General features: G+C 40.2%; 1 protein-coding gene across 3 annotated transcripts in view; it reads left to right on the forward strand.

The window, feature by feature from the left end:
• Positions 1-14,432, forward strand: part of gig (tuberin) — a 619,250-nt gene that overhangs the window by 376,980 nt on the left and 227,838 nt on the right. For 2 of the 3 annotated variants that reach the window (XM_067150053.2, XM_067150056.2), the window contains 2 exons: positions 10,275-10,366; positions 10,455-10,653. In XM_067150053.2, coding sequence (XP_067006154.2) covers positions 10,275-10,366; positions 10,455-10,653 — 291 coding nt within the window. The remainder of the gene's footprint in view (positions 1-10,274; positions 10,367-10,454; positions 10,654-14,432) is intronic. The other variant, XM_067150054.2, reaches the window with a different exon arrangement.

A 14,432-nucleotide genomic window follows, 5' to 3' on the forward strand; every position in this document is an offset into this window, starting at 1 on the left:
CGTCTGCTAATTCAGTCAACCTGTACGATGACGTCAGACCAATGAGATTGCGTACTTGCGTGACGTGACATTTTCGTAGATTTTTATCATGTTTGGAGTTATTATTTGTACATTCTGATCACATTTTTGAATTCTGCATGAAATTTTGAATCAGATTAGCATATTTTTAATTAAAACCCCAGATCATGCATGTTCCCTATTTTCTAGTAAGTTCCTTCAATTTCTCCTTACTTCCACAGCCACCTAAAATATTTATCCCGAATGAGTAAATTTATAATACCAATATAATGGTCCGTTATTGGACTTTAGGCACTGCTTATTTGCAATCACAGATACTGCAACTTTGTGAGGTGAACTGTTACTGTGAGTAAGGTTGGCAGTTAACTCGCTTCCTCATCTGAACGCTTTGACTCACCTTATGATGCACCCAATGCTTGACGAAGCTGTACACAACACTCTTATGCACTGCAGTCATGGGGAATGACTACCTTGAGTTGCCTGTGTTGTTCATCTTTGGTTACTTGCATTGTACACCATGTGACTATCATTCAGAGTCTAGATCTGTGAGGTCATATCCCATCTGGTGGTAATGTAACAAACTGCATATCGTATACTTTTAAACTACTACTACTACTGCTGCTGCTGCTGCTGCTGCTGCTGCTACTACCATTTTTTCTTCTTCGTAACATCATTTTGCAGCTTCAGGGTCTGTTTTTTAGATTGCAGAATGCCATTCTTGTCTATGAATTACATCAGCCGAGCGTAAGTTGCATTGTAGGTAGGTGGGCTAGGTACCAACTGATGAGCCCAGCCTACTAGCACACGGGGGGGAAACGCTGGCAACCAGGAATGAGTTAGTGCTGTTAGTAGAGATTTGAAACTACAAATGTGCTGTCTGTTAATGAAATTTAAAATATGTTTTCACCCCCTTGTAGCGGGAACAAGAGCCCCCATTGAGGAAGAGCTGATAGCAAGAGACACAGCTCCAAGTTTTATGACCTGAGCGAGGAAAAGTGCACTCTTCCAGGAAGAGCTGACTGCATGACGGATACACCTTTAAAATTTACAATTCGACCTATAATGACAGAAGACAACTTGAGAAAAAGCTGGCGACTCTGAAAGGAAAGAGGACATACACATACATAAATCATGATTATAGACTTTTATGCCTTTCAGCATTCAGCCTGCAAGTATCTGTGAATTTACTAAACGTTGCCCTCTTCTCCTGTTACCATCAGTCTTCCCCAGCATTAAGATCTTTTCCAGCGAATCATGTTTTCTCATAATATGACCGAAGTACTTTACTTTTTGCCTGAGTTTGACCTTCCAGTGAACAGCGTGGGTTGATTTCCTGTAGTATGGACTTATTAGATCTCTTCGCAGTCCACGGAACTCTAAGGAGTTTTCTCCGACACCATAGTTCAAATGCGTCTATTCTTCTGCCCTCAGCCTTTCTTACTGTCCAGGTTTCGCTTCCGTACATTGCTACTGGGAAGACCATAGCCTTCACTATACGAATCTTCGTTCTTAAAGTTACGTCTCTACTCTTGAAAATGTTATCAAAGTTGACCATTGCCTTCCTCCCAAGGAGCAAGCGTCTCTTAATTTCATGGCTGCAATCGCCGTCAGCAGTTATTTTGGAGCCCAAGTAGATGAAACTAGGAACAACCTCCATTGTTTCACCATTTATATGCCAGGAGGTGAGAGGTTTAGTTGCCATGATCTTTGTTTTCTTGACATTCAACCTTAGTCCAGCTTTTGCACTTTCTTCTTTCACCTTCATTAGTAGATACTTAAGTTGTTCTTCACTTTCTGCCAACAGGGTGGTGTCATCAGCATATCTAAGGTTATTTATATGTATCCCACCAATTTTAGCTCCAGTTTCTGTTTCATCTAATTTGGCATTCCTCATCACATACTCTGCATATAAGTTGAATAAGTAAGGTGACAATATGCAGCCTTGACGTACACCTTTCTCAGTCTTGACCCATTCAGTTGTTCCATATAGGGTTCTCACCGTAGCTTCCTAATCAGAGTACAGATTTCTCATAAGGCAAATAAGATGATCTGGTACTCCCATAGTCTTGAGTCATCATCATTAGTCATCGTGCTCATTACTGAGCGTCGTGACCTCGTAACTCCATCATTTCCTTGTTGCAACCTTAACAAGATGTCTCCATCCCGAGCGGTTTTCACATTTCGTTAATATGACCTGAAGTGGTAGCCCAGTGATCTTCTTCGCCTGATCTATCCATCTGCTTGCTGTTCTTCCTCGTGGTCTACTGCCTTCAATTTTGCCTTGTAAAATTACCTTTTCCAAGTTCTCTCCATCTCGTCTTAAAATGTGGCCAAGGAACTGGAGGTAACGTTCACTCACACGGGAAGATAGGCGTTTCTTGATGCAGAGTTCGTCCAGAATGGAAGCATTAGTTCTTTTTTCTGTCCAGGATACACGTAGCATTCTCCGCCAACACCACATCTCAAAGGCATCAATGCGCTTTTTGTCTTTAGCATTCACGGTCCAGGTCTCACAGCCGTACAAAAAGACGGAGAACACTAGTGATTCTACCAAGTGCATCTTCGTGGCTTTTGATATTGCCCGGTTCTGCCAGATCTTAGTAAGTTTAACCATTGCAGCACGACCTAAGACAATACGTCTTTTTACCTCTTTATCACAGCTTCCCGTGTCATTGATGACAGACCCCAAGTATACAAATTGCTCAACTATATCCAGGTCCTTTAGGTATCCCATAAGTTGGATTTCACCTTGCCAATCAACTACCATTAGTTTGATCTTTTTATGTTTATATCTAGACCATACTGAAGACTAGTGTTCTTCACCCTTGTAAGCAAGTCATGAAGTTCTTCTTCACTACCAGCGATGAGGGAAGTATCATCTGCAAAGCGCAGGTTATTAATTTTTCTGCCACCAATTGAAATTCCATCATTCCAGCCATTGAGAGCTCTTTTGATGACACACTCTGCATAGATGTTGTAGAGTTGAGGTGATAATATACAACCTTGCCTTACTCCATTTGTCACATTGAAAATGCCTGCGAGATCACCATCCACCTTTATGGTTGCTGCGTGGTTTTTATACAGGCTTTTCAGTAACGATATTAAGTGCAGTGGAACCCCAAATTCCTTTAGCACCTGCCACAACTTGTCCCACATAACACAATCAAAGGCCTTTTTGTAGTCCAGGAAGCAAATAAAGGCAGGGACACAAAACTCGCGACATTTCTCAATTATCTGTCTCATGTTCAGGATAGACTCTCGTGTTCCTTTACCTGTAACAAAGCCTGCTTGTTCTGCGGATATCTGAGGTTGCAGGAATGGTTTTAGGCGTTGATTTATTATGTAGAGCAGAACTTTGCTTGCATGGGATATTAATGCGATAGTACGATAATTGGAACAATCCCTTATAGACCCCTTTTTGTGAAGAGGGATTAGTATTGATGTTGTCCAGTCCTTGGGCCATTCACCAGTTTTCCACACCATATTACATACCCCGTACCAAATGTAAAACACGCATGCCCTCCTCCCCCATCACTTTCAGCATTTCTCCCGAAGTACCATCCATACCTGGGGCTTTGTTGTTCTTCAAATGATTGACAGCATTCACAATTTCAGTTAATAAAATATCAGGTTCTTCTTCATACCTCAAAGAAATTTCCTGTTCGGCAGAATTATTTCCTTTGCAATACAGCATTTCACAGTATTGTTTCCACCTCTCTATTGCTTTGTTCTTATCAGTAATGAGGTTGCCATCTTCATCTTCAATTACCCATGTGCGTGGTTTGAACTCATGGGTAATACTGTTGACTTTTATAAAAAGATCATGTGTTTGATTCAGCCTATGATGTTGGTCTATTTCATCACAGATACTGGTGAGATACCATGTCTTGTCAGTTCTGCAATTGCGCTGTATTTTGCGGCAAAGTTCACTGTATGCTTCTTCGTCTTGCTTGGATTGAATGCCACGTTTCTTCAGTGTGCTCCGCTCTTCTATCAGCAGTAGAGTGGTGTTCGATATCCAGGGGTGCTTAGCTTGGGAAGAATTAGTAAATGTTTCAGGGAGAGAAGAGTTAATGATTGACTTGAGGTTATCCCATGTTTGGGAGGCTGATCCTTCCTCCTGTACTTGCTGGAGTTTTGGCCTTATTCTTTCTCCAAAATGTTGGAGAGCCTTTTTGTCAGTAACGCGAACTTGTGTCACTCTCTTCTTCTTGGTCAGTTTCAGTTTGATCCGCATTTTCATGGATAGCATAATGTGGTCACTACCACAGTCTGCTCCAGGATAGGTTTTGCAATCCAGTACAGAAGTCCGCCATCGTTGCCTCACCAAAATGAAATCAATCTGATTTTGAACCCTGTCGCCAGGAGAAATCCATGTGTATCGACGCCGTGGGTGATGTTGGAAGAGAGTATTGCAGATAGACAGGTTATTGCCAACACAAAACTCCAGTAGACGCTGACCACGCTCATTTCTCACACCTAGACCGTGCCTTCCAACCACATGTCCCAAATGATTATCTTCAATAGTGTCGCCTGTCTTCGTATTAAAATCACCCTGAATGACTAATATTTCCTTCTGAGGAATCTTTCTGATGGTGTGTTCCAGCAACTCGTAGAATACATCTATTTCATCATCCAGTGCAACTGCAGTAGGAGCATAAACCTGAATGAAGTTGATCCTACACGGAGAAGCATTCATCTTAATGGAGATGATTCTGTCAGAGACAGGCTCATATCAGACGACAGCACTGGCTAGTATTTTAGGAATCACTACAGCGACACCATTCCGACTGAGATCCTCGCTTCCAGAAAAATATACGGTGTTATCCGAGTGAGTGACAAAGTGGCCACAACCTTTCCAATGTGTCTCGCTGAGTCCAAGTATGTCCAGATCATGTAGGCTCATTGCTCTTTCAACGATAGCCAGTTTTCCTGTCTGTAAGAGACCTCGTACATTCCAGGTTGCAATCTTTCTAACTACGTGCAAAGTTGGTTTGGATCGATTTGCACGTTCTGATGCTCCTCTCAACCATGTCCTTCCCCAGAGATCCGACTGGGAGACTTACTCCAGACACTGATTTATGATTGAGTAAAGCCATGAGGTTGTCTTGGGAAAATTAACAGTGGTGGTTTCCCGTTGCCTTCCACTGACCCCCAATTCTCCTCTGCTCACCGACCCAGCTTCCCGCTGGGGTTGTTACCCAACCTTCCACTGGGTTGCTCGACTTAACAGGGGCACCACGTGTAGGTATGAAATGGAGAATTGAGGTGAGAGAGGCTAAGAGAACTCTCTTGTTGAGTTCTTATATTCGTATCACACCTCCATTTAGCCAGAGTCTCAAGGTGGTCGCAGAGACTCTCCCTAGGTCATTTTCCAGGGCCTTAGTCTTGAGTACTTTCCACAATTTATTGTGGTCGACGCAGTCAAAGGCTTGAGCATAGTCAATAAAGCATAAGTATAGGTCTTTCTGGAATTCTCTTGCTTTCTCCATAATCTAGCGAATATTAGCAATTTGATCTCTGGTTCCCCTGCCTTTGCGGAAACCGGCTTGTTCTTCAGGTAGTTCTCGATCTACTTACTGCCGAAGCCTATTTTGCAGGATCTTGAGCATAACCTTACTAGCATGCGATACAAGTGCGATTGTTTGGTAGTTTGAACATTCTTTAGCGCTGCCCTTCTTTGGAACACTGAGTTTTTCCAATCTTTTGGCCACTGCTGGGTTTTCCATATTTGCTGACATATTGAATGTAGCACTTTCACAGCATCCTCTCCTAGGATTTTGAACACTTCTGCTGGGATTCCATCATAACCACTTGCCTTATTGTTTGCAATACTTTTTAGGGCCCACTTGACCTCACTTTCTAGGATATCTGGTTCTGGCTCTGACAACAGAGTAACTTCATCAGAAGTATTCCGATCTTTCCTATACAGATTGCCTACATATTCCCTCCACCTTTCTTTAATCTCCTCTGCTTCAGTAAGATCTTTTCCATTTTTATCTTTTATCATTCAATCTTCGCCTGGAATTTCCCTCTGATGTCTCCAATTCTTATGTAAAGATCTCTTGTCTTACTCAGTCTGTTATTTTCCTCAACTTCCTTGCACTGTTCATTCAAAACGGCATTCTTATCTCTTCTAGCTAGTTTCTGAAACTCTGCATTTAATTTAGACATCTTCGATCTTTCCCCTTTGATTTTTGCATTCCTTCTTTCTTCTGCTATTTGTCGTGCTTCACCCGATAACCATTTGGCCTTCTTCTTGTTCTTTTTCTTGGGAATATGCTTTTCCGTTGTCTCCTTAACAACACGGCGTACTTCTGACCATACATCTTCTGGAACTCTATCTCTTAAATCTAATCCCTTAAATCTGTTTCTAACCTCTACTGTACTGTATATTCAAGAGGTATGCTATTTAGGTCATATCTGCTTGATGGTTTGGCTTTGTCAATCCTTTTTAATTTGAGCCGGAATTTGGAAATTAAGAGCTCGTGATCTGATCCACAATCAGCCCCAGGCCTTGTTTTGGATGACTGTACAGCGCTCCTCCACCTCTGACTACAGAGTATGTAGTCGATCTGATTCCGACATTTACCATCTGGCGAGGTCTGGGTGTATAGGCGTCGTTTGGGCAATTGAAACAGTGTGTTGGTAATGACCAGTGAGTTGTCTTGACAGAATTCTAGGAGTCTCTGTCCAGCTTCATTTGTTGTACCAAGGCCAAATTTTCCCTTTACTCCATCTACAGTTTGATTTCCTTCTTTGGCATCCCAATCGCCAATAATGAAGACGACGTCCTTCTTTGGTGTTAACTGTAGCAATTCTCGTAAGTCTTCATAGAACTGGTCAGTATCTTCCTCTTTAGCTTCTGTGGTTGGTGCGTAAATTTGTATGACTGTGATGTTAAAAGGTTGGCCTTGAAAACGTACAGACATCATTCTATCAGTTTTAAAATTGCACCCCATTATAGTGTTACGCACCCTGTTGCTAACAATGAGGGCAACTCCATTTTTCCTTTGGTTTTCATGTCCAGAATAGTAGACCATGTACTCATCTGTGGCAAATTCACCAATACCAATCCATCTCACTTCGCTTATTCCCAGTATATCGATGCCCAGTCTCTTCATTTCTCATTTGGCTATATCCAGCTTTCCTTGATACATGGATCTTGCATTTCAAGTTCCTAAACAGTACTGTTCCTTGCAGCATCGCACATTTCTTGAGGCTTCTCTCAACGTAGTTCCACCCCGGAGATCCGACTGGGGAACTTGAAACTCCGGAATATTTTGAATTGAGCAAAGCCATGGTGTTTTCTTGGGAAAATTACAGTGGTGGTTTCCCGTTGCCTTCCACTGTCCTCCACTCCTGTTGGCTCACTAACCCAGTTTCCCGCTGGGATTGTAAACCCAACCTTCCACTGGGTTGCTCAGCTTAACAGGGGCACCACACGTAGGTAGGATTTGGAGAATTGAGGTGTGAGAGGCTAAGTGAACTCTCTTGGTGAGTTCATATATTCGCATCACACCCCCATTTCTAGCCAGAGTCTCAAGATGTTTGTAGAGACTCCCCCAGGTCATTTCCTGGGCCCTATGACATGATTACCTAATTTCAATTAACCTTAATAATAACATTGAGATTATTTAAAGTCTATAGTTTGAGGAAGACTAAATCTACAATATTTGTATAACATATGAATAACAATTTAGGACTTCATCTATTGCTTAGTAGGTATTGGTGGCAAAGTTGCCTACAACTAGCAGGTGAGCTTCCTCTGAGAGAGACCGGTAGTGTATTCCACCGTTGTGCCGAAGAAATAACAAATGAGTTTGTGTATCGTGTGGTGCGGTGAGGTGGAATAGATAAGAGTGTAACAGATTTTGACCGTGTTCCGAAACTGTGATTGGATGAGAGGTGGTGAAATTGACTGTACAAGTAGGGAAATGAGCATGAGGAGAGTATTCGGTGAAGAAGGCATAGAGCATGAAGATTACGACGCTGTTTGTGTTTTGGCCAACCAAGTTCATCGTAGGCAGGTGTAACATGGTCAAAGTAACGTAGGTCACATATATAGCGAACACAGACGTTTTGCGCGCGTTGTAGTATGTCGTTAAGAGTACCAGTCAGGCCATTGTACACGGTGTCACAGTAGTCAGAATGAGGCAATACAAGAGTGCAAATGAGGCGTTCTTTTAATACTCAAGAAAATATGTTATGATATGTGTAAAGAAGTGGAATCAGAGATAAGGCTGTTTGCAGATGATGTTATTCTCTACAGAGTAATAAGTAAGTTACAAGATTATGAGCAACTGCAAAATGACCTCGATAATGTTGTGAGATGGACAGTAGGCAATGGTATGATGATAAACGGGGTTAAAAGTCAGTGAGTTTCGCAAATAGGGAAAGTCCTCTCAGTTTCAATTACTGCATTGATGGGGTGAAAGTTCCTTTTGGGGATCATTGTAAGTACCTAGGTGTTAATATAAGGAAAGATCTTTATTGGAGTGATCACATAAATATGATTGTTAATAAAGGATACACATCTCTGCACATGGTTATGAGGGTATTTTTACCAGGCGAGTTGGCCGTGCGCGTAGAGTCGCGCGGCTGTGAATTTGCATCCGGGAGATAGTAGGTTCGAATCCCACTATCGGCAGCCCTGAAGATGGTTTTCCGTGGTTTCCCATTTTCACACCAGGCAAATGCTGGGGCTGTACCTTAATTAAGGCCACGGCCGCTTCCTTCCAACTCCTAGGCCTTTCCTATCCCATCATCGCCATAAGACCTATCTGTGTCGGTGCGACGTGAAGCCCCTAGCAAAAAAAAAATGAGGGTATTTAGGGGTTGTAATAAGGATGTGAAGGAAAGGGCATATAAGTCTCAGGTATGGTTCCAGTGTATGAGACCCTCACCAGGATTACTTGGTTCAAGAACTGGAAAAAATCCAAAGAAAAGCAGCTCGATTTGTTCTGGGTGATTTCCAACAAAAGAGTAGCATTACAAAAATATTGCAAAGTTGCTGGGAAGACTTGGGAGAAAGGAGACGAGCTGTTCGACTAAGTAGTATGTTTGCAAGAAATCAGCTTCATTTCCCGTATCAAATCCTACTTACAATGAATCAGTAACGGTAAATTTCCACCCTTTTGATACTTATATTTGCATTAAGTAAATCAATCAATCATATTCAGTACATGTTTCATTCCATTTGGAACATCTTCAGCTGTATTACAATGCATAGGTGAAATTACAAAGTATTTATCTTCTTAAGAACATCCTAATAAGTACCTTGTTTTACTTAAAATCTATGTGATTTAAAAACGTTAAAATCAATATGGATGGTTGAATGGGGTGGTGAAATGAGAGGGAAATGGATTTACTTATTTTAGCCTATTTCAAAACTATATCCATTCATTGGAACAGATGTTATAAAACATCCTTGTAAAATATAGAACAGTGACAAAGGATAATTATTTTTCAAAAACATCTTATTAGTAGACAAGCAGAATATCATATATCATAGTGAAAAGTGCTGGAAACAATTTTTTTTTAATACATCTGTTCCATTGAATAGATATAGTTTTAAAATAGGCTAAAATCCATTTCCCTCCCATTTCACCACCCCATTCAATTGGTTTGCTTGATGCAAACATAAGTATCAAAAAGGTGGAAATTTACTGTTATTGATTCATTGTAAGTGGTTCCGAGCTGTCAGTGGAGAGATGGTGTGGAATGACATCAGTAGACAAATATGATTGAGTGATATCTTTAAAAGTAGGAAAGATCGCAATATGAAGATAAAGCTGGAAAACAAGAGGACAAATTGGGGCAAATATTCGTTTATAGGTAGGGGAGTTAGGGATTGGAATAACTTACCAAGGGAGATGTTCAATAAATTTCCAATTTCTTTGCAATCATTTAAGGAAAGGCTAGAAAAACAACAGAAAGGAATCTGCCACCTGGGCGACTGCCCTAAATGCAGATCAGTAGTGATTGGTTGGTTGGTTGGTTGATTGATTGATTGATTGATTGATTGATTGATTGATTGATTGATTGATTGATTGATTGAATTATTTTTCCTTTTTCAGGAATTTATATCATTTGTAGTTCAGAGGATCATGCCCATTGTAGAAAACAACACAACAGTGTGATGATGGAAAAGGATTCTGACATTGTTAACATCTGTGGTATCATCCTAATTTCCTTTCCTTGCCATAATATTACACAGATCATGAAAACATGACTGTAATCTTCTTTCTTTTCAGAACCCACTTCACCTGATAACATTTTGGAGCAGGAAGGAAGCTCTACATTCCGTCGCTCCAAAACTACTGTACAGCGCAGTGTTAGTAATGACGTAAGATAGATTTATGTTGAGCCTTAAATTGAAATAAGTATGGTCTCAGAATATTGTTAACTTGCCAAATTCTCTCCTCTCTTCACAGATAGCACCTGTTCCTGGTAAAGATGAGCCTGCTCCAAACGTGCGTCTAACTCGTCAGTTATCAGAGGCTGGACTGCCTCGTACTGCTCCAAATGTAAATAATACTGCTACCAGTTCCCCAACAGATGAGACTAAGAAAACATTCAATCTTCAAGAAACTCACGAACCAGAACCTTCCAAGTTGGATCAGTTGTTGTTTGGTGAGTATTCAAACTACAATATGGATATAATGTACGTACATTTCGTCATAGACTCAAGCATTCAGTCTACGTGCTTGTGGTAATGAACTAAGAGCCTCCATAAACCTCTCTTTACAATGAGCACATTAGTGTCTTCTACTTCTTGGCCTCTTACCATAAAATTATTTAACATAAAGTTCTGCTATCATCTCTTAGATATTCCCCAACTTCTCCCAAGATCATTATTTTCTTAAGTAAGCTATCTTTTTCCATTTACCTCAGTTAGCTGCACCAACAATGCTGGATCGTGTACACTGCATCATTCAAATGTTTGTTCCTAATGTACTGTTAGTCCTCATCTGTCATTATTCCCTCCTGTTTTATTACAACAATCATTCTACAGTCTGTTAGGATATACTCCTTTTCCCATTTATACACTCTGTTGTTACAAAATATTTCTGTGCTGTTGATAGAGAAGCAGTTGTATATGCTACCATTTTCTTCTAATAATTTGAACCTGCTTTGCTCTGCATTCTGTGGAATTTTTCATTGACCCTATCCATGTACTTTTGTTTTATTTCTTAATCTGAAGTTTGTTCACATTTTACTTTTCTGGATCTTAGGTCTTATAATAGTTCAGTGCAGTTCAGTTAGCAGTCAATACAGTCAAATGATCCTCTAAATATCTGTGCATTCCTTACAGCTTTCCTCAATTCAAAGTGTTTTTTAGTTGGAATAGCCTGGCCGTCTCTTATAAGCAATGAGTAACCTTATGATTGAAGAAGCTAATCCCATCCTGTCACGCAGAAATCCAGTTGGGATTTCCCATTAATATGAATTCCATATCTTCTCCACATTTACTCATTATCTTCTTATACCTTCTTTTCTGTTTTTAATTCCTGCAATGAAATTACCAATCAACACTTTATTATTTTTGTTATTGACCCTCAGTACTGATCATTCATTGCTGCACAAAACTTGTCCTCCTCATCCTTATATGCTTCATCACATGGCGTATACACTAAAATGATCCTTATTGCAACTCTTGCAGCTGTCAAGTCCATTTACATCTCATTCATATACATACTTAACAGATGATGTTTACTATGCTATGGTTTTCCTGTTAAATATTCTCACTCTGCATTTTGCCATACCCAGTATCATATGTCTATTTCTCCCTTTACGTGAATATTGATAATTCCTTAGAAATCCAGGTACCGGTACATCCTGTTTGCATGTAGTAACAAACTTAGAATAGTCAAAATTAGTAGGTGGTGTAAAATTAAGAAATAGATTGAAAAACTAAATATGAATGTAACAATGGTGATATGGAGCAAATAATTGCAGAGATGTACATTAGTATACAGTGATTGAGAACATTGAAAGGCATGAAATGTATAATCCATTGTATACAAAGATTGAAGTGTCCCCTGTCTGATGTTGGTAGTGGTAGTTGTAAGGGACCGAGCTTGATAGCTGTTTGATATAGATGTTGATTCTCATAGGGAATCTGAAATATTTGTCCTGAATGAGTAAATTTATAATACCAATATAAATGGTCCGTGGCCTCCACGGTATGCACTAGCCAGCATATTGGTAGGTGTGCTAGGTACCAAATGATGAGCCCACCTTAGCACACGAGGGCGAAACGCTGGCAACTAAGAATGAGTTAGCTGGAAAATTTATAATGTCCAATAACGGACCATTTATTCTGGTATTATAAATTTACTCATTCAGGACAAATATTTCAGATTCCCTATGGGAATCAACATCTATATCATCTGATGGCCAAGCAGGCATCAATTTTTGATAATGAGACAAAGTCTCTTAGTGCATTGGCAGTGCCAGTGGCTCCAGTTAGCCTACGTAGTGGCCTCCACGGTATGCACTAGCCAGCGTATTGGTAGGTGTGCTAGGTACCAACTGATGAGCCCACCCTAGCACACGAGGGCGAAACGCTGGCAGCCAAGAATGAGTTAGCTGGAAAATTTATAATGTCCAATAACTGACCATTTATATTGGTATTACTTGATAGCTGTAGTCGCTTAAGTGCGACCAGTATCTAGTATTTGGGACATAGTGGGTTCGAACCCCACTGTCGGCAGTCCTGAAGATGGTTTTCCATGGTTTCCCATTTTCACACCAGGAAAATGCAGGGAATGTACCTTAATTAAGGCCACGGCCACTTCTTTCCCCACTCCTAGTCCTTTCCTACCCATCGTTGCCATAAGACCTATCTGTGTTGGTGCAACGTAAAGCCAATTGTAAAAAAAAAAAAAAAAAAAAAAAAAATGTAAGGGACCTAGTATTGAGTTCAGTGCTCTGATCAGTAGAAGGACTGTGAAGTTTTGAGTGGTAATGAATGTATGAGAAAGTATTTTTGCTAGTTCTAGCCTGGTGCAGCTCTTCTAAGGAAGATCGTTCTATTAAGGGTGGAAAGTGTCTGCTTTGTATGGGAAACTGTGATTATTGGGGAGGATAATATTGAATGTGAGTTGCAGGAAAATTGGGGAGAGTAGAAACACTTGGTTCCCAAGTGAAGGATTATCCTTTTACAATTAAAATGTCTCACCTTAGCCAAGAATTAAACCCAAGGCCTTGGCACCCGAACACCAAGATGCTGACTATTCGGTCATGGAGCCAGACATGAGAAAGTTGCAAGGAGAGGCAACCATCATCTTCAGATAGAAATGAGATTGGAATAAGTTAATAGTACATCTGGTTACCAAGGCAGTTCTTCACAACTATTTGTAACACATTTATTTACAGTGGAGATGCATCCAAGACAGTGATATTGAAAGCATTTCATGCAGAGCTTGCGCCTTAGGGGTTGATAGTGGGCTGTCACAGACATTATCAGAGACATGACAGAGACAACTTAGGTACTTCCATCCTTCTTACCAAGAATCGCAGAGTTTGGCTCTATTTTCCAACTATAAGAGGTTCTAATGCTGTATTGCAAATGTATGTGAACTTACTTGATGAGCGTACTCTTATTTCCTAGGATGTTCAGTATTCTGAGAGGAGAGAGAGACCTGAAGTGCCCGTGTACTTTCCACCCAACTCCTGCCATCTCTGGGATGGTTAGGTAATTGCTGGGGCCCGGATTCTTATGCAATTACATATTTCATTCCTTTACTTGTAGACAACTGAAAATGAAAAATTTCGGTGAATTGTGGCTTTGATATTGTTATACCTGTGTTTCATTTTACATATTTTTAATAATATTACAAAAACAATTTACGTCTTATGTGAACACTGTAACATTTTTGTACATATCTAAGTAATTATTCAAAAATGTTTAAAAATTGTGTCAGCTCATTAAAATTTTAAAATTATAGTAAAATAATTGGCAAATTTCATCTCTTATTTTAATTGCTAAAGTTGGGATTTCTAACCCTTCTGTGAAATACAGTAGGGCCAAGTGCCTCAACTCCATACAACAGCACTAATCCTTTCTCAGAATGACAAGGTGCCTTTCATTGGGGTCAGAGTTTCTAACAAACTCCATGCTGTCTTGAAAATAAATCTATATTATTAAAGCTCTCTATCTGTTTGCAAGAGCGTTAGAACATTAATGGCGAACAAGAAGGGCCCCAGAATACATTCCACCCAGCTAGATTTTTCTTTTAAAATATGCATTGGTAACTTCCTGCGATGTTGAACACTCCTTCTCAGTCAATCCATCTCTACTGATTCTGCATTTAGGGCAGTCGCCCAGGTGGCAGATTTCCTATCTCTTGTTTTCCTAACCTTTTCTTAAATGATTTCAAAGAAATAGTAAATTTATTGAACATCTC

Source organism: Anabrus simplex, chromosome 6 (assembly GCF_040414725.1).
Source record: "Anabrus simplex isolate iqAnaSimp1 chromosome 6, ASM4041472v1, whole genome shotgun sequence".
NCBI lineage: Eukaryota > Metazoa > Arthropoda > Insecta > Orthoptera > Tettigoniidae > Anabrus > Anabrus simplex.